This window comes from Haliotis rufescens, unplaced genomic scaffold, assembly GCF_023055435.1.
Source record: "Haliotis rufescens isolate VD_foot unplaced genomic scaffold, xgHalRufe1.0.p SCAF_6, whole genome shotgun sequence".
In the NCBI taxonomy this organism is placed as follows: domain Eukaryota; kingdom Metazoa; phylum Mollusca; class Gastropoda; order Lepetellida; family Haliotidae; genus Haliotis; species Haliotis rufescens.
Window position 1 is genome coordinate 25938905 of NW_025964334.1, and position 26974 is coordinate 25965878.

The 26974-nt window shown below is 42.6% G+C and overlaps 1 protein-coding gene across 4 annotated transcripts in view; it reads right to left on the reverse strand.

The window, feature by feature from the left end:
• Positions 1-1912: 1912 nt before the first annotated feature.
• Positions 1913-26974, reverse strand: part of LOC124111445 (double-stranded RNA-specific adenosine deaminase-like) — a 43382-nt gene continuing 18320 nt past the window's right edge. For 2 of the 4 annotated variants that reach the window (XM_046471159.2, XM_046471161.2), the window contains exons 2-10: positions 15303-15456; positions 14105-14255; positions 11965-12145; positions 10745-10838; positions 9189-9350; positions 7777-7841; positions 6699-6869; positions 4040-4283; positions 1913-3620 (exon numbers count right to left, since the gene is read on the reverse strand). In XM_046471159.2, coding sequence (XP_046327115.1) covers positions 3386-3620; positions 4040-4283; positions 6699-6869; positions 7777-7841; positions 9189-9350; positions 10745-10838; positions 11965-12145; positions 14105-14255; positions 15303-15456 — 1457 coding nt within the window. In that variant the 3' untranslated portion in view covers positions 1913-3385. Of the gene's footprint in view, positions 3621-4039; positions 4284-6698; positions 6870-7776; positions 7842-9188; positions 9351-10744; positions 10839-11964; positions 12146-14104; positions 14256-15302; positions 15457-16386; positions 16486-24034; positions 24331-26974 lie in introns of those variants that run through there. The other 2 variants (XM_046471158.2, XM_046471160.2) reach the window with 2 other exon arrangements.

Sequence of the window (26974 nt, forward strand, 5' to 3'; positions counted from 1 at the left end):
AATCATCATATTCAAAATTAGTAGAACTATATGCGTCATCTTTCAACCAGTTACCATAATATTTGTTTGTGCTCCACAATCTGATTCCTATTTTCAGGTCTAGATAGTAATGGATGTCTTTATTAGAACCGTAACGGTATCTCATGTGCTTTGGTTAATCATTAAGTGATAGAATTAAATTAGATTGACATATATGATGAATTTTGAAAATACAGACAAACAAAGTTATGTTTGAACGACTTGTATTGTGCTTGTTGGGGCTGCCAGTTTGCCAGAGCCGAATCCCCCTTTAAATGAACAGTGAAACCTCGTTATTCCGGACCCTGAGCTTTCCGGACGTATACTGTTAGGAAAGTGAAAACTCTACAATTCCTTAGTTTTTAATTATTTGGTTTACAAATATTTGGCCTAAAATTCAATGTAGGTGGTCGAACTTTTTTTTAAATTTCAACTTATAGATAACTATTGCCAATAATGAACGAAAAACAAAAAAGTTTTAACATGGCAAGATACCAAAAGTTACCTCATTGTTTTGTTGCTGCTAGAATAACAATGTTTATATGTAATATTTTTTACGAACAGCGGTGATAAAATCTCGTGTTTTTATCCATCTTTTTGTAAAACAGCGTCGACCAAAACCTTTAGAGTTAGACAAGCCATTTTTTTATTCTTTTTCTTTTTTTTTGTCGATCAGTCTCGTAAACCAACTAAAAAACTATATAAGGCCCAAAGGACATTATTGTACCGTCCGGAATAACAAGGTGTCACTATACATGTACTTGACTGTATAGACTTAAGGGGTGTGTGCCCATGGCCCTGAACTTGACCTACTGCAAAGTTGTCAAAATCTGTGTCTGGGGTTTAGCTAGGGGTTGTTAAGCTCATATCCTACCGTCAAAACTATATACTTACTGAGATATATACAGCTATTAATAACACAACTATCCTATTATCTATCTACGTCACGTGACTATGACCCGTAATTACCTCCCTTTTTCAGATTGGTTCCCATTCTGACTGAAATCCTTAGAAGAAACACAAGCTTCAGGATGCCCCAAAATGTCCCAAAATGTTGACGTTATATTTTTTCGCTTGAATAATGTCACTTTCCAACACATATACAATATTGTATTATATATCACCATGCGTTTGACTTGAGACACAGTGTCCCTATTTCCGCTGTGGCAATAAGACATTATGTGCATCACGTTCCCTACGACACTCTATTTACAGAATCGATAAAGCACAAACTTCGTTCGTCACAAGGTGAGACCTTGTATTACCCGCAAGCACATTTTTCTTGAAATAATGGTAAGACGATACTTTAGGCACCACATTTGCTAACGGGAGAACGAACAACCTCTAGCACTAGCAAATCCTAGATCAGACATCATTTTGAAAGACTTTCAAAAGCTAAAGCTGTTGGCCGATACATGTACCTGACGGATGTAGCGAACAGAAACTGAACTTAGTAACTTGCCATTTAACACCATCGTTCTCTCCAGTTCGTCAGGAAGCCACCACAGCACAGTTTGTGCTGCTATACTACTCCCCGTTTGATTGGGATCAAAATTGTTTCCATGATACACCACACTGATTCTCAGTTATCATCCAAAACTGGCTCCCACAGGAGATAGCGCTTGGATGAGATCGCGCGATATCTACACTATAGATATCGCTGGAATGAAATTACATCACAATGCTTTGCAGACCATTGTGACGTCACAGGTTACCATGACGTCACAATCAAATGACATCACAAATGGCTCTGCTACTGAAGCTGTTAGCAGTACTTTTTACACTGAAGACAATTGAAAAAGTTGGAAGAATGATGTTGGATGATAAATAAAATCTCACCCGAGTGTCTTTTGATATCAAATATATCAACACGAGTTGATAAAAGTGGCAAAAATCCTCGGCAAGCCTCGGAATTTTTCCACTTTTATCAACTCGTGTTGATATATTTGATATCAAAAGACAGTCGGTTGAGATTCTCTATATGTCAAGTGTATATTTAAATATATGACATATCTGAATGTTCCTTTCAAAAATAGAGGAGTATATTTGCATCAAAGTCTGAGTTGTCTTAAAGTTATTTGCAGTAAAAGCTGACATCACGGCAACTCTAGTCGGATATTGATCTGTACACAGGTTGATCGTTATTGGTGGCAGATACAGGGATGGGGGCAGGGGTTTCGACCCCGAGCTCCCCTTTTTAACATCTTAACTCAATGTCAATAAATAATCTTCTTGTATTAACACCTTCTTGTTATCGAAATACTCGTGTCTATGCCAAGTGGACCCCACCTGTTCACACTAAACGTTATAATTCAGATTGTAAAAAACCCACCCCTCACGATAAAAATTACTCCCACCCCTACCACCTCAAACAATCCTGGATCCTGCTTAGTATACAACATGCCATTTAAATTTTACATGAATATATCATAGTCAGTTTCAAGTAATTAAATGTCATTGCCAATAAAGTCGGGTATTAACAGATAACGGTATGCCTTACGCTATACACAAGAATCATATAAAATATTTCAATGATTAAATAAGATTTTTAAGACATCACATATACTGACAATTTTTCTTTTCAAATCACAGGTTCCTGGCGGAGAGACATGAAATACTACCTTGAAACGGTAAAACTTCGAATAGCGCCCCGGGCCTCTGTTTAACTAGACGTCCTGGTCTGGATCTGTCCTCCTCGTGGAGTCTCCGACTTATTGCGTGTAGAACAGGCATCTTAGGTAGTGGCTCTCGTAGGAAGGGATAAAATGTTAATATTGCACAATTCCGAGAGTAAAACCTAGCACTGACGCCATTTGTCTTAAGCCTCTTTTCCCAGCCTCGCTAAACGTTCATCGAATGTAAATCTACTTTTAGGCCGAAACTTTGAAGTTGTTTAAATATTGATCTTAATTCGTTAAAAATATCGAGAGAGCCTTCGGAGTCCATCATGAATCCCCCAAAGCCCCACTATAATATTCAAAGCTAAAAAGCTAAAAAGAGAGCATTTTAGATTTTGGGGTTTCCAAAAACAAGTTCACTGTACTTTGTTTTTGATGAAATTAACCTGTTTAGAAATCAAAATCAGTAACTGCAAAAGGACTAGATAATGTGAAGAGAGAGGCGGGTGAGGCGAGACAACCTGAACGCAGCGATCTTCACACTGGACGGCGTCTTTTTGAGCCATCTGCTCCGACTATTCGAGGCCATCAGGGCTTCCGCGCAATGCGAACACGCCCATTTTGTTAGGATGAAGGCAAGACGTTGCCGTTGTGTGTTTGATCACGTGCTCTGCACTGGGCCCGGCATCTATTCGAAGTTTTACAGCTAGCGGTGCGCCAACTATGGAACCAGCTATACCGCTCTGCTCCTATGAGAAACTATCTACACTATAGTTGTTCTCCACAGAGTACCACGGCCCGTACCCGCAGGTCTGGAAGTGTTGGTACAGGGTGCTCTTCGAGGCCTGGTAGTCCTCTGACAGCAGCTTGGCCTCTTTGTAGGTTGTTCTCAGCAAATCCTGTCTGTCGAACTTCCGGCACAGACTCCGGAACGAGGCAAAGAAGGATTGCTTGGATAGACGGGATTCTTTGGCAGAGATGGACCTGATGGACAACGAAATCAGTTACAGTTTGTAAAGGTTCTTATATTTTTACTACTGCTACTTGCCCTGTGAAGATCCCGGTTATAACAGGTCTTCAGCAACCCATGCTTGTCGTAAGAGGCGACTAACGGGATCGGGTGGTCAGGCTTGCTGACTTGGTTGATGCATGTCATCGATTCCAATTGTGTGGATGGATGCTCATGATATTAATCACTTGATTGTCTGGTCAGACCGGTTACAGACCGCCGTCATATAGATGAAATGTGCGGTGTTAAACAACAAACCAGCCATATCATAATTATCGATCACTGGATTGTCTGGTCCAGACTTGATTATTTACAGCCCGCCGTCATATGGCTGGAATGTTGCAGGGAGCGGCGTTAAACAACAAACAAAGAATAAAAGAGAAGATAGTCATACCCTCCGACCATAGCGCCCGTCATTCCATCGATGACTTCCACCCCTGCGTCACCGAATGTCCACGTGACGTAATATTGGCGGGATTTGTTGATGTTGTAGTTGTCATGGAGATCTGCATCCGGGTATGATATCTCTGGCGTATTAACACGATACGGCGGCTGCAAGTCCTGGCGGAGGTCTCCGGTTGTGAGTCGGCCGTAAATAGCGCGTGGAATGTGCTCCCGTTGATCCCCTGAGTAGCTACCTGAGAACACAGATTGGGGGGTAATATTAGACCAGCTGCATTGCTGGGGTGAAACGGTGGACTGATCTATCAGTGCATGGCAATTGACCCAATACATCGATATGGGGGCATGTGTGTGCAGCGCACAGGTCACAAATTAGGAGAAGTTAAGCAAAGCGGAGAGTAGGTGGATGGGTGACTGTTTTCGGCAGTGGTGTCTCCTAAGGCAAGTGACTCTGTTCAAAATATGCCATTGATCATCCTGATGTGAATGGGTACCCGGTAGGATGATGATGATTGGTTTGTATACTCCCCAGGGAGCTCAGAATGAAAATCGAGTGCACACTGATCCATTGCCCGGGGTAAGAATGTAGGCTTTGATGGTGCTTTAGGGGATTGACTTGGCGCACTATGCATATTTTTATCATTAGAAAAGCAAGAGCCTTCAGAAGTTGACATATTTCCCCCGATCTAGTGAAATTCGGAAATTGCGTTTGGCTACTTACATATATTCTATGAAACTGAATTATTTTCAACAAACTGACTGGACAAAGTGTTTCGCTTTTTATACTGCTGTTCAGTAGCTAATAAAATCCCCAATCATCAAAAGCCACGAGTTCACCACTGGACTGATCTGTATACCAACTTTCAAATTAATTATATGGTTAATATAACGGTTTTGGAGCTCTGCTCCGTGAACGGAAAACGGACAAACGCACGGACAGCCGGTGTTTCAAGCCAGGGGGATAGCACTATACAAAGTTATGACGTAATGAAATCAAGTAAACTGATGATTGAGAAAATCTTAAGTAGGTATCTTTATCATATAATGTATGGTGTCACGATGTGATAAACCAATCCAAGAAATTCCATTTCACGATCCGACACATACGCAAATGAGATCACACAGGAACTACTTTAATAAGATCCATATCGTTCGTAACCACTCGCCCCTTTCCGTAACCTGCAAGAAGACTCGTCCCCCTATCGATGCAAGTTATGTGTGAAAATACGACAAACCAATCAGAATGACTTAAAGTACATCGGTCAAAGAATCCCTCAGGAATAAGTTTTTATTTTACATGTCTTACATCTAAAAAATACATCCTAGATACAGCTAAATGTGTTCAATCATACTATATAAATACCGTAAGTCCCGATGTGTTTTAAACTGCATCTAAAATAGATATGACATTGGGCAAATATACGTGAATCATTACGCAACGAGTTGACAATTCTTTTAACGTTGCCCGTTTGCGCTTAGACGAATCCCAGTCGCAAAAATGGCCACGCGAGAGGCACGATTTGGTCACGAATGGGATCTGGCACTATATAGTAAATGAGGCGGTTCACTCAATCATTGTATTCATAAACACATCCAATGATTATTTTAAAAATGATATTATAAATAACAAGATGTTATTATCTCCGGTAAATGCTCACATTTTTTCCTCATATTTGACAATTACGATGTGTAATCTCAATAACTATTATTTATTACCCCAAAATACTGACTAGACTTTGTGTACTCAGTCAAGTAAAATGCGACAAATACATTTCCATTGTCACACAATTACACACCTGTAATGGAATAATTACTGATTTTCGACTGAAAATATCGGACGTTTTAGTTTATATTTACTAGAATATTTCAAAGAAATGTACATTGTGGGAAGGTAAAGACAGTCAATATATGATCACAATATTCACAAAGTGGCACAACTATGGCAGAGGTAAATTACCACCCAAATACGAAGGTGATATATGTTTTAACGCCACTCAATTTGAATCCGCATGTCTGATTCAGAAACCTTTGCATTTAAATGAAATCAACTGCTTTGAAGTCTGTGTAACACTGGGCCAAGTGTACTGAACCCTACTACAGTAGAAAAACTAATTCTACACGTCTTTCAAATACACCTCAATAGCGACTTGAACCACTTCAATATTAATCATGAAACAGCCCGAAGCATGTCTCCCATGCAAAGAAGAGAAGCATGTGACACATGGTCGGACAGCAACAACTACATACCGATACCGTTGAATGTTTACATGAATAAGAAATAAACAACGGTATTTCAAACCAAATTTCCAAACTTTAGTTCAGTGACTAAAATGATGTCCGATGCATTCCCCATTGTGACTTGTAACATATGTACCCGGATTATGTTCAGGTGAAAATTTGACTTGCCTTTGCATGTGTTTGTGATCGGTGCCACTGGTAAATCGGAATTTGCACACCTTTTTGAGAACCACTGGTATCATTACTGTTTCATGGTGATTCATAAACACATGCTTGTGAAAAAGATGGAATTGTATAGTGGAGATTTCTTATGATTGTGGAAAGGGTTTTGTCGCTTATATTGTTAAATTGTTATTGCCCTTCCTTATTGCATGTGGCTTAATGACTTTTAGTACTTGTACACTTATACGCACCTATAATGACTGATGACAGGTAAAGAGGGTCCATAAAATGACTTAGAAGCGCCCCCTGGAGGCCGAGAGCATTCCACCGGCATATCTTGTCTGAGCAGGTCATGATGCGCAGTCGCTCACTTCCGCTCTCACCAGCAGGAATGTAGGAATCGGTGGGAATGGCACCCTCGCCTGAAGATTACAGCAAATACATATTAGATATTTCCCTTTTCCTTATCAAAAATGTCTGTCTTGAAATGATCTGTTGCTTGAAAGTGCTGAAGTGAGTCATGTGGATGATCCTCAAATTGAACCCTTTTCAAGGCAATGAGCCTCTTTCAAAGGCTAAAAGTAAGACAAAGATTGATTTCAAGGAGATTTATTTGGACAATTTTACTCTATTTACGACCAGATTACACATCCAAATACACTATTAAATATTCAAGTTCACACAGTAATGTTTCGGACTTATCTTTTTGTGATGTCTTCAAACATTTTTTGGAGATTATCAAGGCAGGTTCAAATTTAAGTCATTTTCAGATTTGTGACCTTTAGCAATATCACGTGGGGAACACCATATAGGAATGTCAAACACCTATTTTGGAAATCGAACCCGGGTTCGACGTTTTAATAGAAAACCAATCGACTGATTCCGAAAAAGTCGAGAGACAAGGACTGCATGAGAACATGTTGTTTATGTCGGCAATATTCCTGCAACATCCCCGCGGCCCAAAATGAATGTTTGTTTGTTGTTTAACGCCACACTCAGCAATATTCCAGCTATATGACGGCGGTCTGTAAATAATCGAGTCTGGACCTGACAATCCAGTGATTGACATCATGAGCATCGATCCAGGCAATTTGGATCGATGACAAGCATCAACCAGATCAGCGAGCCTGACCACCCGATCCCGTTAGTCGCCTCTTACAACAAGCTATTCGCCTTTTATGACTAGCATGGGTTGCTGAAGACCTATTCTACCCCGGATCTTCACGGGTCCCCAAAATGAATGTATCAGACAAAGTATTTTGATACGAGCAACGATCCACGAACTACCAAAAGGTGCTAAGGACCGGATGAGCAAACAGTGGTACGTACCGTCTTCAATGATTGTCCGGAGTTGCCCCTGTTTTCTGATAGCCTTCATCCTAGTGGGGCCATTACTGGACAAAAAGCAAAGGGATGGGGGTCAAGGCAGGGACCATGTGATTGTAGTGGTGTTGTTAATTTCATTAGATTAATTGTCACAAATGTGAAATAGTCGCCATCAAAAACAAATATGGTACTGTGCTCAACACACTGTGTACATAGGCTTGAGTGGAACAGATGTCTGTTCTGTACTGTACTGGCCTTCAGCTAAAGAGTATGTTTACTATCAATACCTGCTTCTCAAGTAGGCTGTCAATGAGCTTAGATGTGTTGATAAGTTAAAAGTTGTGCTTCGTGGACGTTTTACCGAGGTCGTCTGATAACAGACAGCAAGTAGTGACGTCTGGCGGTGTGCAAATTCCACAAAACATAACAATCTTGGAAACACCTTAGTTTTTACCAATGCTGGACCAATCAAGGGTACCTAGTGTTACTCTATTGATAAGTGTCAGATTATTCCAGTACAAAGCGATCCACTGACTTACGAAGTCGCAGCGCTTAAACGATCGTAACTCCCATTCTTGAACATTGACTTACGAAGTCGCAGCGCTTAAACGATCGTAATTCCCATTCTTCAACATTGACTTACGAAGTCGCTGCGCTTAAACGATCGTAACTCCCATTCTTCAACACTGACTTACGAAGTCGCAGCGCTTAAACGATCGTAACTCCCATTCTTCAACACTGACTTACGAAGTCGCGGCGCTTAAACGATCGTAACCCCCATTCTTCAACACTGACATACGAAGTAGCAGGGCTTAAACGATCGTAACTCCCATTCTTCAACATTGACTTACGAAGTCGCAGCGCTTAAACGATCGTAACTCACATTCTTCAACATTGACATTGAAGTCGCAGCGCTTAAACGATCGTAACTCCCATTCTTCAACATTGACTTACAAAGTCGCAGCGCTTAAACGATCGTAACTCCCATTCTTCAACACTGACTTACGAAGTCGCGGCGCTTAAACGATCGTAACTCCCATTCTTCAACATTGACATACGAAGTAGCAGGGCTTAAACGATCGTAACTCCCATTCTTCAACATTGACTTACGAAGTCGCGGCGCTTAAACGATCGTAACTCCCATTCTTCAACATTGACATTGAAGTCGCAGCGCTAAGATCACTTCGTAGAACGCTTTAATATTAATGTAAAACTTAGTCAGCCTGAGACTGAAGTGAATATATTCAGATACACGACATGTATGCATCTCCAAAGCTTCACCAAGGACAAAATGTTGAAAGCATCACATTACTGCACAGTGCGAAATATCATCATCCTACATCGTTATAACACGTCATTACCGTTACCTCATTAGACGTTCTCGGGAGCATGTACCTCATTATACCACGACTCACCCTATAGTGGGGAAAGCGGAAGCGTCTCCACACGGCGGCCGACTGATGTAGAGGTGAAGTTTGACGTCATCCCTGATCTTCAGCTTCCCAGTGACGGGGTTCCTCTCGAACAGATGATGTCCTCTCCGGTCCTCGTACCTCTCCAGCTGCTTGTACAAGTACCTGGAGGACGGAAAACACAAGGACACTCAGACACAAAACACACGTAATATCAGGGAGGACGGAAAAAGAAGGGCATACAAACACATGACACACGTTATATCGGGGAAGACGGAAAAACAAGGACATACAGACACAAGACACACGTTATATCAGGTAGGGTGGGGGAGCTTTGTGGATAGGGTGGAGAACCGCCCAACCACTTTTACAATACAGTAAACTACGGTTATAATGAACTTAAAGGGACCAGTAACTTTAGTCTGTTATAACTGTAGTTTGTTATAAGCGTATATACAGCAAATTGCCGGGACCAAAAAATAAGTTCGTTAAATCCGGCAGTTCGATACAAGCGTTTTCGTTATATATGTATTTTTATTGTACATAGTATTCCCGAGCACCTTTAAATCGATATAAATGTTTACTAAGTGTAATAAGGCATTCTAACACTATATATAATTAACTCATTTGGTGTTTTGTTTTAAACTAATATAGCACATGTGTTACATGACTACCAAACACAAATATCTTATACGATTGGAAATTCATCCATCAACCATTTGCCAATCGTGACTAACTCGTGTTAATCCGGGTCAAGTCGAACAGCGACTTGTGCCCCTCTAGTGGCCATTTTTGCGACAGGGTTCCAAAAGAATTGTCAACTCGTTGCGTAATGATTCACGTATATACCTCTATTTATCGTATATATTCTAGATACTACAAAAACACGTCGGAACTTACAGTATTTTACAGTATGATTGAACACATTTAACTGTATCTTGGGTTTAATTTCAAAATGAAAAAAATACTCCTGAGGGATTCTTTAACCGAAGTACGCGCATTCTGATTGGTTTGTCGTATTTTCGCACATAACATTCATCGATAGGGGGGCGAGGCATTCGTCACCACTCGCCCCTTTCCGTAACCTGCAAGAAGACTCGTCCCCCTATCGATGAATGTTATGTGCTAAAATACGACAAACCAATCAGAATGCGCGTATGATTTCTAGTTCTTCATCAGAGAATCCCTCAGAAATAATTTTTGATTTTACATATGTCCTGCGTCTAAAAATATACCCAAGACACAGTTAAGTGTGTTCAATCATACTGTATAATTCCGCACGTCCCGATGTGCTTTAAATTGCATCTGAAATATATATAATATATGGGGAAATATATGTGAACCATTACGCAACGAGTTGACAATGGTTTTAGGTATGCCCGTTTGCGCTGAGACGGAACCCGGTCGCACAAAATGGCCATGAGAGGGTCACGAGTATAACACGGAATAACACGAGTTGGTCACGAATGGGGGGCGAGGTTCCTTGCAGGTTACGGAAAGGGGCGAGTGATGACGAATGCTTTGAGATGTGCAACAACGAGTGGAGGCGATCCCTTTACCTGATGAAAGCTCGCTTTGCGATGATCTCTGCGTGTGAGTGGATGATTCTGCTGCCATCGTCTAGCATGTGTTGATGGAGTATACATCTGTTACCTGGAACGCCGGACAGGTGTAAATGCAGGTAAGAAGAGGGAAACATCTTCTGCTAATAACCACATCACCATAACGTAGTACGAAATGTTAAATGCATGGTAAACAGGTAAATAGTTGAGTATATTAGTACTACATGCATACGTATACTATACGCGAACTGTAAAAAAATGATTTCATGGTTGGGTTATTGGTTTCAGTAATGACCATTGTATAGTTATGTATCATTTTGAATCTTTTCAGTGCAATGACATAACACAACTCAAAGGTTATTTTCAACAGGCGAGTAGATTCCGTTGTCTATATGAGATCAGTCGAGGTGAGCTGTTCAAATTCATACTGATATTTATGTTCTGTCCGATTCTTTGAAGATCTTAATAACTGTGGAAGCTTTCGTTTGTTTGTTGTTTAACGCCGCGCTCAGCAATATTCTAGCTATATGACAGCGGTCTGTAAATAATCGTGTCCGGAACAGACAATCCAGTGATTGACATCATGAGCGTCAATCTACCATACCATGGATACCACAACATGCATCAACCAAGTCAACCAACCTGACCACCTGATCCTATTGGTCGCGTCTTACGACAAGCATGGGTTGTTGAAGACCCGGATCTTCACGGGTCGAGGGGACTTTTTAAAGGGAAACAACACAAATCTACTGGAGATGTCTCATTGCATGCTATGCATGGCAGCCTACATTGTTCGTCATCTACACTCCTGTCTAAGTACAACACCGACATGCACGGCAACGTTCGGGAACAACACAACGCCAACAACTAAACACACGCCAGCCAGATCAGTAGGTGAAGGTCAGCACATGAAGGTGAAACAAACTTAACCTTTAACCTTTACCTTTTTTCTGTCTCTGTGAAAGCAAAACGTGTTCAGAGTTTATTTTCTAAATCCTGAGTACTTATACTATTCAATACTCAAAACAGCAACATTGTTTCAACTGATTGTAATAGCTAATTCAATATATATACAACATGAAACAATGCATCTCATATAACTTTTGGACTTCTTTGTAAATTGATCACTCTACAAGTTTTGGTTAGATTCAGCGTTTGAGGAAATGTATATTTTAAAGGTAACATGGGATTTGGAAAATAGGATGTTGAAAACGCACCTGTTCCGAGGCCAACAGCCACAAACCTCCCATGATGCATTTCGAGAACAATGGCGGCTGCGATCTTGTCTTTGGTGTAATAGACCAGTTGTGTTTCCTCCGCTAACTCCAACACACCGCGGGTCAGAAGTTTGATCTTGTGGGCGTGGCTCAAGTCAGTCTGATCTTCAAAGGTGTTGTTCTGAAAAAAATATTGTTCCATTATTGTAAAGACCTTAACACATACTGTTGTACAACTAGCGTTCATGACCCGTGAACATCCGGGTGAGAATAGGTCTTCAGCAACCCATGCTTGTCGTAGAGGCGACTAACGGGATCGGGTGGTCAGGCTCGCTTACTTGGTTCTTGCTTGTCATCGAATCTCAAATGCGTTGATCGATGCTCATAATGTCAATCACTGAATTGTCGCCTTTTCGGCAAGACTGGGTTGCTGAAGACCTATTCTACCCAGGATCTCCAGATACGATTACACACGATCAGCCAGGCCACGCATTGTGGCCATCTGATACCCACTTACGTCGGCTATTACGACAATCGTGGGATGTAGGGGATGTGTGTCCGTCCCGGAATCCTCAGGGGTGCACTGGGTGGCCCGTCAACATCCCCGTGGGGATTCGGAGTACAATATAAAATATAGGCCCAATTGACTCGTCTCCTATTTCCTTTTGGTATGTGTTGAAATAAAAAGTTTCGGCAATATCTTAAAATTAGATCTTTACTCTGGAGGGGCGGTCGGGTAGCCTAGTGGTTAAAGCGTTCGCTCGTCACGCCGAAGACCCGGGCTCGATTCCCGACATCGGTACATGTGTGAAGTCCATATCTGGTATCCCCCGCCATGACATTGCTGGAGTATTGCTAAAGGCTCATACTCATACTCCACGAGCTCATACTCGGAGCATGTTTATTTTCTATTTATTTCTACCCAGTGACGGTAATCTCGTTCCAGTCGAAATAAACTTTATACACGGGAGTTTCTGAAGTTAAACAGAGAACTAATTTATTTTTTTCTAGACTAGAAATGAGCATCATCGAGCGATTTCCGACCCGAGATGATTTTCTGAAGCAGTGTTATCTCGAAACAATCAATTCGTGTCAGTCCGGGACGTGCCTTCGTGTGGCCTACGGAAAGACCCGAGTGGAGACGTTTGACATACAACTTGATATGAACAGATTCTCTTTACGAACAAAGAATTAACTTCTTTTGCACATACTAAAACGAAGTTATATTGACATTTGCGACTATAATTGAGACCTATAACACATGGGGTAGACGAGGTTAGTTCTCTAATCTACAATAATCCTTAATTCAGGGTTTTACACGACGCAGAAATGTGCGTCCAGTCAGCATGTGTAGTGAATGAGTTGGGTTTAACGCCGCTTTTAACAGTATTCAAGTTACATCGCGGCGGGCCTGCTTAATGTGGGAGGAAAGCCCGAAGTGATGCAGGCCCAAGGGACGCAACTCTGCACAGCGAAGCGCCCCCGTGACCCCGTTTTAGCATAGAAATATACAGCGTTTCCAGGAATGCACAATAATATTCATACCAAATTCTTGACAAGAAATAATATGGTCCTGTTATTTTAGTAATTATCAAATCATACAGAACACTACACTACACCATTTCCTTACGTTACATCACCCTTATATTTCCTGTAAGGGGGGCGGTCGGGTAGCCTAGTGGTTAAAGCGTTTGCTCGTCACGCCGAAGTTCGATTCCCGACATGAGTACAATGTGTGAAGCCCATTTCTGGTGTCCCCCGCCGTGATTTTGCTGGAATATTGCTAAAAGCGGCGTAAAAACCATACTCACTCACTCACTCACTCCTGTAAGGACCCTTGCAATTAGCTGTTGGGGTCCCCAGGACCCCTGGTTTTGAAGGTCAAGGTCAGACTCTGGTGAATTGTGTTTGCACGTGCCAGGTAACGTGTCGAGAAAGTCCGCAATCAGGCGATTAGTTTCGCATGTGATGCTTGTACACGGCCCAATAACCTAGCCTCACGACCTCGAACAACCCTCACGTGCGAAACAAATCAGATTGCAGACTTTCTCCTTCACATAAACTTTGCTGGAATAGCATGATTTAGATTTTAAAGTGTGGGGTGACACGCCCACAAAGAAGACATGATAGATACACAAACCATTTCAAAGTTGGCTTCTTTCAACTTCTTGCGTCCCTTGTCATAGATGGTCTTCAGAGCCTTTTCAGCCGCCTCCTTCTTCGCCACCTTCTTGGACGACCCCACGCCGTCAACGTGCTGGACACCGTCTACTACAGCGGCGGTGTGGAAGCTGGGGACAGAAAGGACATTGTTGTCACGTATCATATCCAGTGCAGTCAACTCGTGGTTTAACGAAGTAATAAGGCGAATAACGATAGTTCATGCACAGAATCTAAAACAAAGCCACCCCTGGTTGTATTGATGAATCTGACCGCCTGCATGGTGAAGTGGTCGGCTCGGAGTCAGTATGCTGTGTCTGGGTTTGGTATCCATGTTAAACTGCAAAATTGAATCTCACACTTACACTAACACACATGCATGCTCGTCGCTATCTAAGTGCAATAGTCTTTGCAAACACTACAAACCAGTGTCTTGAGTGTCAAAACAGAGATGAGTGACGTTATTTGATTGTGACGTCATGATAACGAAGACGTCACAATTGTCTTCAAAGCACTGTGATGCAATATCATTGTCGCGATATCTCCCCTCAGAAATAATTATCGCTTGGCTGATAAGGCGATGATATCATTTTGTTTGTTTAATTGTTGTTTAACGCCGCACTCAGCAATATTCCAGCTATATGACGGCGCTCTGTATACATATTCGAGTCTGGATCAGACAATCCAGTGATTGACATCATGAGCATCGATCCACGCATTTAAGACTTGATGACAAGCATCAACCAAGTCAGCGAGCCTGACCACCCGATCCCGTTAGTCGCCTCTTACGACAAGCATAGTCGTCTTTTACGGCAAGCATGGGTTGCTGAAGACCTATTCTACCCCGGATCTTCACGGGTCGCGGTGATATCAACATGATAATATATTATACCTTAAGAAACAACATTCTGGCTTAACATCACACGCGCACGTGTTAATCGAGCGTTATGGCGAGTGAGTGAGTGTGGTTTTGCGCCGCGTTTAGCAATTATTCAGCAACAACACGTCGGGGGGACACCGGAAGTGGGCGTCCCCATTGCACCCATATGGGGAATAGAACTCGGGCCTCCGGCGTGACAGGCGAACGCTTTAACCACAAGGCTTTCGTTCGGCCCTGTGCAATGAATCGATTTAGTCCCCAGATGCACTGGTGTATTAATTGTCTCCGGGGCACTTACCAAGAGGCGTGGTCTGGTCCGGAGCGAGAGAAGTCCGTGAACTCCACCGTGACCTCCCTCGTCTGGCCATACTCCATCAGCACGCTGACAGGATCACGGTCACCATACAGGGAAGCGAACAAGGGGCCCTGGGCGCCCGCCATGACCGCTGTACCTGCAGCAGGGAAACACATTGTCAGTCATTGTCACAAGGCTTACAGCGCGAGTGAAACTAAGATTTATACTGCAATATCCCAGAACAGTTTCATAGAGTTGTACAGCGGAAGCTATTACTTGAACTACAACAAATAGACGAACAACAACTACTACTACTACTACTACTACTACTACTACTACCACCACAACAACCACCACTACCATTTACTACCACTATTATTACTACTACTACTACTACTCCTACTCCTCCTACTACTACTACTGCTACTACGATGACGACGATGAAGACGACTGATAATACCACTACTCGTCTATCTTCTACCACTACCACATCTTTCGCTTCCTCTACAACTGTGACAGACGCAACTGTACAGCATGTACCACGTGAATCAGTGAGATGGCGTTCTTCATGCATTTGTTCGCCTGTATGTACAAAAACCAGCTGTCCTGCCAACTTGTGACGCGGACCAGCATTTAGGAAACTGAATAACAACTGTCATACCACCAGTTTCGAACTGCACTTGAGCTAAGCAAAATGCATCCGGGCTTTTACTATGAAACTAGGAAGACGAGTGACAGCAACAGTATTGTGTACACACACATACTGCATTCATATGACACGGGCTGTGTAACTCAGAAGTAGGTTATCAATATAATATCGGTAGTAGATTTAATAAAAGTAATCCACAGTGATTCTATCGAATTATGACGCCCAATAATCTGAATCATATAAATATTATTGTTCGTATATAGAACAAGCGAAACTTAGACACTATTCAGTTTGACTGATATAAATTTGTGTCATGGCGTTTCTGTGTTTGAATCTGGGAGGAAAAAAAATACATTTATGAATTAACATTTACTTTACCCGACATTACTACAGAGTAAAGTTTCTGTGCACAAGTTCAGTGTATAGACCTCGACTCACCTAGGGGAATTAGACACGGGAGATCTGCGCGACCTGTAGGGGGTGGATGCCTAGCAATGGCGAAGGAACGCCAGTCCAGTTAGGATGGGTACAGCTAAGTTATCATGTATTCAGATAACAGCCTCGGTTAAGATAACACCATGACTTTGTTCTGTGTCAGTTTGCCACCTCATATATATATATGTGTGATAAACCTTTATCATAACGAGGACAGGGCTGTGATATCGGAATATTACACAAAAATCATTCTTTATCAGTTTTTAAATGAACATCCCTATCGTTTATTATACCACACTCTTATCCAACACAAGCACATGACAACAGTTATCGAACACATAAAGGGGCGACAGAATGGACCCGGATTTAATGCACAAAGCGGTTGTGATGTGTGCAACTTTGAAGCGTTATCTTACAACCCGGCTTGTAACAACCTTAAAATCGCACATTATCTTTTGACAGTCGGAGGGGAATTTGAACCCTATTTTTAGAGTGTCAATTTGATCAAGGTCTTGTTAAGCTTGATAACAAGTACCGACAAGCGTACGTAAAATTTCAGCGTGCTAAGTGAGTTGAAATAGGGCTTAATGTCGCGTTCAAAGCTTATCGCAGTTTCCTTTAAAAATAAATTGAGTTGCTTTTTTCTATCAAAATTATATGTTCAGAGACTAAGACTAAGTCTATTAATTTTCATTCCCAAAAGTGTTTGTTTGTTGTTTAATGCAGCACTCAGCAATATTCCAGCTGAATGGTGAAGGTCTGTAAATAATCAAGTCTGGACCAGACAGTCCAGTGATTGACATCATGAGCATCGATCCATGCAAGTGGGATACGATGACATGCATCAACCAAGTCAGCGAGTCTGACCATAACCCGATCCCGTTAGTTGCCTTTCACGACAAGCATAGTCGTCTTTTACGGCAAGCATGGGTTGCTGAAGACCAACAGCTGTTTGAGAAGCGATTTTCTTTTTGGCCGAAATACCGCGTAAAATCTTGTAGAGTTCGTTGTGTGTATATAACATTAATAAATCTTTAAAGCCATATAGTCAATATCATCAATGATATAGAATCTATTCATATATGATATCATTCACATTGCCATGGAGTATAGTTAAGATGAAACTTGACTTAGAAAATAGAAATGTTTCTCGGGCGCGTCACTTTAAATTCTGGACGTCAGTAATTTTTATAGCCAATGAAAAAAACATAATTATCTTTCAAGTTCCCCGCGTTATATGAAGCATACTCTGTTATTTATAAAATGAACGACCCGTGAAGATCAGGGTAGAGAATAGGTCTTCAGTAACACATGCTTGTCTTGAGAGGTTACTAACAGGATCGGGTGGTCAGGCTCGCTGACTTGGTTGTTGCATGTCATTGTATCCCAAATGCGTACATCGATGATGTCAATCACTGGATCGTCTGGTCCAGACTCGATTATGTACAGACCGCCGTCACATAGCTGAAATATTGCTGAGTGCGGCGTTAAACAACAAACAAACAAACGGTTAAGATTACACTTGACTTCAGCGAAAAAAGCCCAGAAATGTTTCTTGGACAATCTTGCTCGTCAGTCATTTTAATAGCCAATGAAAAAAAACATATTTATAAGTTTCCCGCATTATATGATGCAGACTCTGTTAATAACAAGCCCTGTCTGACAGCTGACCACTTTTACGAGTTGAGTTCAATGTGAGCAAAGTGTCGTGTAAATATTCTTGGTGGGAAAAAATAAATACTGTTTCTCCCACATCAAGATGGTTTGTAATAAGAAATTTTTTTCAAGTCCTACCTCCCTCCTCACTTCTGTAAAATGTGCCCTAGAAACATTTTTTGTGCAGCCTTGTATATCGGCCTACAGTTCAGGAGAAGAGCATGGGATCGGGTGTCTGTCCAGGTCATGGGTCAGCGTGTGTTACTAGAACACACATCTTATCTAAACGATTAAATATTGGACAAACACGAAGAAGTAGGGATTGACCTACTTTTGTCTTTACCCAACGATGAACCTGTCCGGGAACTACACTACACTACAGACAGACAGACACACAGACAGACACACACACACACAGACATGGATGTTTATCCACAGATTCAACATTTCAACCTGGGTCAAACATAAACGAAGTCAAACATCAAGAAGTGGCATGGCTTGCCCATTGATAGCCTGTCTCACAGTCCCTGAACATTGTTGGTTTCCCTCCGCCCAGCCTTTACTGAAATGCAGAATTTCCCAACTCACTGGAGCTCCTCTTCAATTTAAATGGATTTGCTTGTTTCTATCAAAATTACATATTTTCAGGGACTATGCGTTAGTCCAGCCCTTTGACCGTGTGACCTTGAATGCCAGGGTTGGTAATTGTGAGTTCGAATCCATTCCTTCTGATTGTGATCTTTGGTATGTCCGCACCATCCCCGTGGTCGCGAGTTTGACCAACTCGTGAAAGTCTAGAACCTTTTCAAGCGGCGTTAAAACCAAATCACACACTCATTCTGCAATGCAATGCTGTTGCAAGGTTTTCGATTTGTACAGACATGTAATTGTATTTTACTGTGGCGTTTTTTTTATATAGAAATAAAATAATTGAGTAAATGTCAAAAAAAGAGTTAACTACGGCCTTGCATAGACTCCATGTTGGAAGGTCAGGGTCGATGTCATCATCAAACTGTTTGCCAATATTTTCTGATTCACATTCATTGACAGTTTGTGTGGGATTTCCTTAAAATATCAGGGAATCAATTAAGATACAGACGTTCCCGCAACGTGTATATGAACCTGGGTACGTAGTCTGAACACTGATGATGAAACACTTCCATATTCCTGGGAGTTTAAGGAAGAAAGAACAGAAATGTTGTGTAAGGAAATGAAAACATAAACAATAACCAATTTGGCGGACCCATAATTAGTGTTAACTTTTATATCAGTAGCTTCCGTGTTGCCTTTGTAAATATCTGCACTGGTGAGAGAGTGAGTTTGGTTTAATGGCGCTTTGAACAGTATTTCAGTTATATCACGGCGTAATTTCGGAGGAAAGCCCGAAGTGATGCAGATCTCAGACGATAACCACTTTGGTGTAACCCACGAGCATAATCAGGGCGGACCTGGATTCGAACCCACAGTCATAGTGACGAAGTGAGTGAGTTGGGCTTTACGTTGCTCCGAGCAGTATTTGAGCTAGTGACCGACATTATGATATTCTGGGGGTGGGGGTTCTGGTCGGGGTGTGGGGCTGGGATTTTGTACAGCTGAAAAAACCCAGATATATATTTCAATTACAGCTATGAGCCAAACTATTTTTCTACTGAAATTCACATTGCATCAAGAAAACTTCTATGGCAAACGATTTCTTTTTCCAATAATATGAAGTACAATTACTTTTTAAAAACATTTCGAGGACAATTTCCTTTTTCGGGGGATAAAATCCCCACCAGGGCAAGCGTGGATTCGAACCTGATACTAGCGGATCATTGCAACAAATGAACCATAGTTGCCCTACATGCCGTGTCGACCGTTTCCCTGTCACGTGGAACACATCCATGTATATGAATTGATGTCAACATACCCAGTTCAAACATCAATTATGAATCGGTTAATTCAGTTAAATCTCGAGAAGACGACGTACAATGAAAACATATTAATAAGAAACCAGATCCGCCGACAGCGGGACAAAATTACATTGTTTGGTTCAAAGAACACGCTGGTCCAGAGGCGAACACTCCCACTGTGCACATATAATGGCTATATCAGGTTAACGGACATTGATCAAGCAAGATTATTGAAACAATGACAACATGCCGGCACAAGGATGTTTGCTTGATATACGATCGTCAGCCCGAAGCCTCAGCTGTTATTGTGTTGCAAGCTATTGTCTAATACGTTGCCTCACGGTGACGTATATCTATGTCACATTGTCACATTGTCCCACGCCTGTCAAAGACTCTATTTGGGCAAATGGACAAAGGAGAGCGTGTTTAACTAAACGCTTGACGTCCAATTGAATCGTCAGCGTTCTGCTGTAACAGTTATAGACGGTGTTTACAAACAAATGGAACAGGGTCAAATGGATGGAACACAACGTTGGACATTGTTTAATAATACGGCCATGCTGTGGAAGGACTGCTCATTATTATAGAAGAGTGGGATGGTAAGATTAAAAGGGATCATGAAAAAAATGACACATCGAAATGGGGGTTGGGGGTTGCCAACAAATACTGCTACTACAGGGAGGGGGATATGAACAACTACTTTTTCAAATAAATGAATGGTAATAAATCTGCACAATATTAAGGGACTGGTCCTATAATATTGGGACCTCACCCCCCCCCCCCAAACAGTCGTTGTGGCACTCGCCGCTGCAACAGCCCTTCGTGGAATGAAGTTTTGATGTAGGAGATGTGGTAATGCTATATATCACATAGCCGCACACTAATGGGTAACAGATTCATAACTGATTACACGTCAACATAAAGGGGGGTCGATTTCCGGAAACATTCATTCTTTGTCCAAGTCTCTGTCACAGTTGTGTGTGTGTGTGTGCATTGAGGACGTATGTCACGCTCAGTGGCTCAATGACCGACTTACACCACACTTTGACATAGTTCAGCTGGCCCATGTAGCAGCTGTGGAAGGCATCAAGTCATATGGCAGTAAACGTGTGGTTTACATAATCATTGTTAATAATATTCTCACAGAATCACCGACCCGTGCGGTTTGGCATCTGTGTCCTAAGGGACCCTCCACTAAATATTCTTTGTGAAAGCTGGTAGTTTTGATAGAGAGAGGAGATTTTTGTCAGTTACTGTTTAAAAACACGAATTTGTTTTCTGTGAAATTTAATTTTTTTTATCAAATTTATTTTCAGGACATCCATCATGCCCAGCGAACAATATATATTTTGGGAGGAAAATCTGAGGACTAAATATTTTTTTCCATTTTTTTTAGCAATATACTTTTAAGACCAATGAAATATTTACAAAGTCATTGGAATAAATAATATCGCATATACGTCCAAAACTCATTTCTTTCACGCATATTAAAGGAACATAACCATAAGAATATGTTTAACAAAATCGCTTGCTACTTTGCAACACAGACACTCGCCAGGCTATATTTTACTTGCAGTAATCTATGGAAGATGTTAACATCATAAATCTTCTGTGACGGACATTGGCCTCTATAATGACAAGGAGCTTTGTCTTTGAACTCTTTCATTTACAATACTTGTCCATGTAGATTTCATGGGCATGACGACCCGTGAAGATCTGGGGTAGAATACGTCTTCAGCAACCCATGTTTACCGTAAAAGGCGACTGTGCTTGTCGTAAGGGGCGACTAACGGGATCGGGTGGTCAGGCTCGGTGACTTGGTTGAAACATGTCATCGATCCCAATTGCGTGGATCGATGCTCATGATGTCAATCACTGGATTGTCTGGTCCAGACTTGATTATTTACAGACCGCCGTCATATAGCTGGAATATTGCTGAGTGCGGCGTTAAACAACAAACAAACAAACAAACAAAACATGGGCATGACAGAGTATAAGTGTCTCAACTCATCACACAGGTAATATATATACCCAAGTCTCAACATATTAAAAACTGGAGAATTAAAACATCGTTTGTCCTGGATTGTGTCATGTGTAATTTTCTGTTTGACCTCCCAGCCCCAAACTCCCTACACCCCCGTTAGGCAAGACAAACAGTCAGATTATCTCAAATCCTAATCCCCCAAACTCTGACCCCAACCTTTACCCCACCCTTGTCTACCCTTGTATACCACTCCACCTCTTGTCTACCCGTATCTCACGATGTTAACCGCGGACTATTGACAGACCATTCAGATATAAAGGTGTACAAAGTTCAGTTAAACACCAACTCTGATGTGACCATGAGCGTTGAACTAACCCCATTACAGATGGCCTGTAGAACAACGCCAAACGCTAAGAAACTAATGCTTCTCGACTAACAAAACACTATCTCTGATGGCCGCGTGATAACTATTGCAGGTACGTGGACTGTGGGACGGCTGGCGGGGTTGACCTAAGAAGATAAAGGAATATGCGTGGAGGTGGGTGGAGGGGCTGGGTGGAGTTGGGATGTGTGAGGTGTGGGTGGGTGGATGGTACAAAGTATTTCTAAATTGTTTATTAATGCCTCCCCGTTTGTACGTATGTAATATTGCAAAAAGCAAGGCGCATCAAAAACACGTTGTACAAATGTCGCTCTGCGGGTGATGAGAGTCAGATGCAACTAAACGCGGTACCATACCATACTTTTGTTGGTGTCGAGGGGTGGGGTGGGAAGGAGTAGGGTAGGGTTGGTGTCGAGGGGTTGGCGTCGCGGGGTGGGATGGGGTGGCATGGATTAGGGTAGGGTTGGTGTCGCAGGGTGGGGTCGGGGTGAGCGAAGTAGGGTAGGGTTGGAGACGCAGGGTGGGGCGGAGTAGGGTAGAGTTGGAGTCGTGGGTTGAGGTAGGGTGGGGTAGGGTAGGGCTGGAGTCGCAGGGTGGGGCGGAGTAGGGTAGAGTTGGAGTCGTGGGTTGAGGTAGGGTAGGGTAGGGTAGGGTTGGAGTCGCAGGGTGGGGCGGAGTAGGGTAGAGTTGGAGTCGTGGGTTGAGGTGGGGTGGGGTAGGGCTGGAGTCGCAGGGTAGGGGCGGGTTGAGCGGAGTAGGGTAGAGTTGGAGTCGCGGGGTGGGGTCGGGTTGAGCGGAGTAGGGTAGAGTTGGAGTCGCGGGGTGGGGTGGGGCGGAGTAGGGTAGAGTTGGAGTCGCGGGGTGGGGTGGGGTGGGGTGGGGCGGAGTAGGGTAGGGTTGGAGTCGCGGTATGGGGTGGGGTGGGGTGGGATGGAGTAGGGTAGGGTAGGGTTGGAGTTGCGGGCATTGGGTGGGGTGGGGTGGGTGTAGATGTGGCGGTGTAGTCGAGGTGTGTGCTGTGCTGTGGTGGTGTGTGTAGTCTGGTGCGGTGTTAGTGTGTGCTAGAGTGGGTGGGGTGGGGTGGGTGTAGATGTGGCGGTGTAGTCGAGGTGTGTGCTGTGCTGTCGTAGTGTGTGTAGTCTGGTGCGGTGTTAGTGTGTGCCAGAGTGGGTGGGGTGACTGTGTAGGTGTGGTGTTTGAGTTGACGTGGGTGGGTTGGGTTGTGCGTGTGTGGATGGTGTGTGGGGGTTGGTGTGGGGGTTTAGGTGTGGTGTGTGTTGACGTGGGTGGGTGGGTGCGTTGCTGTGTGCTTGTGTGCAGGTGTTGATTATGTGTGTGTGGTGTGGGTTTAGGTATGTTGTGTGTGTTAAGGTGTGTGTAGGTGTTGATTCTGTGGGTTGTTGTGTGTGTGTGTGGTGTGGATTTAGGTGTGTGTGTGTGTGTGTGTGTGTGTGTGTGTGTGTGTGTGTGTGTGTGTGTGTGTGTTGACGTGAGTGGGTTGGTGTGTAGGTGTCAATCTTGTATGTGTGTGTGTGTGTTGTGTGGGGGATGGTATGTGTGTTGACGTGTGGTGTGTGTTGACGTGTGCGGGTTTAGGTGTGTGTGAGCAAGGCAGATATGACAGTAGTAAAAAAACGCGAAGCAAAGATAAGCAGATAAACAGCGGGACGGTAAGACCGAACTACTAACCTAATACATGCAATATAACACACGTAACAACAGTAACAACCATCTCACCATTCTGCGCGTCCGTCTTCATGAGTGTGACCTGCCCAGCGACCCCCACTGTTTGGGTACCCCTGCATCTAGATATCGGCCTCTCTGCGATAGCCTTCAGTCGGAGTTTACGTGGAATACATGTGTCAATAAAACGCTTTGCTGAAATTGATTTTGGTGCAATGCAAACCCCCCGTGACTGACTTGCACGAAACGTTAACAACGCCTCCAGCCATCTGATTGGTCGAGAGCACTTCCATGTCCCCGTGTCTACCGGAGGGGGGGACGGGTTGAAGGAATCTAGACCGGGTACGTGTAAAGTTAGTCCCTCCGGGGAGGTTTACGCTCCGAGTATAGAAACACCTTGGCTCACTGACCAAGCAGTTGGGTCTCTTTCATACGGGACAGGGGCACTTAGTTAAATCTGCCCCTCTAGGGCATGTCTCTATAGGACTTTGGCCCTTACCGTGGATATTGGTTTATGTATTTTGTACATTTCATCAAATACACGGCAAGGGTTTCGGTATGACCATTCAGGGCGTTTAGAAGATAAATATGTTTGACTCAACAGACCAAGGAGTCAACTAGATGATGCGTATCATCATACTAGTCTCTCATATTGCTTCGTACTGTTTGTATTTCTTTATTGTTCTCTGTAAACATGTGATTCATACAATGTAACGTTTAACTGTGTTATTGACTGTTTACAAACCAGTCGCGGTATCATCGGGTAAAGATTAACAATACATTTTTAACATAAACGGAAATAGTTGTGGTGTGATTATTACTAGTACACACATGTCAACTCGTACGAATACAAGGTCTGTCGTCATTAGTACCACTACCACCTGCACTCACACAGACACTAGCATAAACACAAGCACTAACAGAAACACTCATACTAAGAACACTTTCATTAAAACTAACACTTACATGAGGATAATCACTAACATTAGTGCATAGGACCACTAACATGCCCACTAGAGCGAGATACTAGCGAAACTTAAATTATCACTAGCAATAACATTATCTATCACTAGCACGAGCACTAACACAAACAGAAACACCAGCACCAGTACTTGCACGAGCACTAACATAAGCACCAACATGAGTACTAACACAAGCACTAACACCAGTACTAGCACAAGCACTGTCATAAGCAACAACCTAAGCACTGGCACGAACACGATCTCTAGCACTAACATGAGCAGCAACATGACCACGAACACAAGCACGAGAACGAGCAATAACACAAACACTAGCACCAGTACAAAACACCTAAACACCAACGAAAACACGAGCATTAACACTAGGACGAGCACTAGCATAAGCACGACTACGAGCACAGGCACTAACATAAGCACAAGTATGAGTAACATTAATAGCAACAACATGAGCACAAACACCGGAGAGTTCATTAGCAGCACTAGTGGTACCATATTACCAACACTAGCACCAGGCGGTCGTGCATTAACAGTAGCGTCGACACTTGTAGCTATTATACTACTGTACAAACGCTAGTGAGTGAGTGAGTGGGTTTAACGCCGCTTTTAACATTATTCCAGTTATATCACGGCGTGTCAGCTTAATGTGGGAGGAAAGCCCGAAGTGATGCAGGTCTCGGACGTTTACCACTTCGGTGAAACCCACGAGCACGGGTATGGTGCTGACAACCCTAGAAACATAATCAGGGCGAACCGGGATTCGAACCAATCATAGGTTTCTGGCGTGCCCAAGGGACGCAACTCTGCACAGCGAATCGCGGCGCCTCAGACGACTGGGCCACCCGTGCCCCCGTACAAACACTAACATCAACACTAGGAACGACATTAGCAACAGCAAGGGCCGCAGGAACAGTCACTAATGACAGCACGCACTAGTATATCTATTCTTCGACTACACAATGGTAACGGAGAAAGGTACCCTACCGGACAAGAATGAGGACCAGGTCACGCAATGTTGACATTATCATGACATTGTGCATGAGAGAGTCATTGTCTGCGAGAGGCGTGTGTCGACGCCAAGCGAAACAATCTCCCCCAGTGGAACAAAGTCCTCTACAGACCAGCAGATAAAACAGAAGCTGCATATTTTCTTGAATTTCCAAGATGGTATAATTAGTTAAACCCGTATTGTGCTCAAACAAAAGACAAGAAGAGACCTGTCCATACTTTACATTCATATTTTTCACCATGGCGACGGCAACATGACAAATATATAATTGTGAAAATATAACAGATCTAAGTTTCAAAATGATCTACACCTGTCATGCAATAAATATTGTAATCAGCCAGAAATAAATTTGGTCGATTTTGTACTCCTTTAAAACGCTAAATGATAAACTGGCTTGCACCATGGATGTTTCATTCATAATTACAGTAAACATTCGTGTTTGAATCAAGGACATTAAACACTACCTCATCCATAACGATTTTATGTACTCAAATACTTTGTATCATGATCTTTTTCACAAAAGGGAAGCAGTGAACAGATTCGGCCACATTATCTAAGAACAGTATGTTTTTATTTGACAAACAACCATGTTACCCTTAAATATCAAGTAATTTATTTTCTAAGGATACTCATCAAGCGGTCTCTCAAAGTGCTGCTAAATGCTGAAATGTTGCTTACGTTGTTACTATTTTGGCATCGCGAAATACTTTCAATCAAGGTGATGTAGTGGTAGTCATAACACTAGTAAAAAAGGGGGGTTGTAATTAGGCCACGTGTTACTTTAGGTCAATCAGCCTATGGGTATCGATCGATGACTTCCTTTAATAGCAAGTTCATTTTGAGGACTGAGAACTTGAAGAAAAAACACAGACTGAGAACACTTCCTTGTAGTAGAGCGCCCCTTTAAGTGCCTGTCAAATAACGGGTCAAATAACATGCAAATAACCTGTCAAATACGTTTGATCCATAACATGTAAGGGTAGGGCTCGGTTTCACGAGGAAACAAAA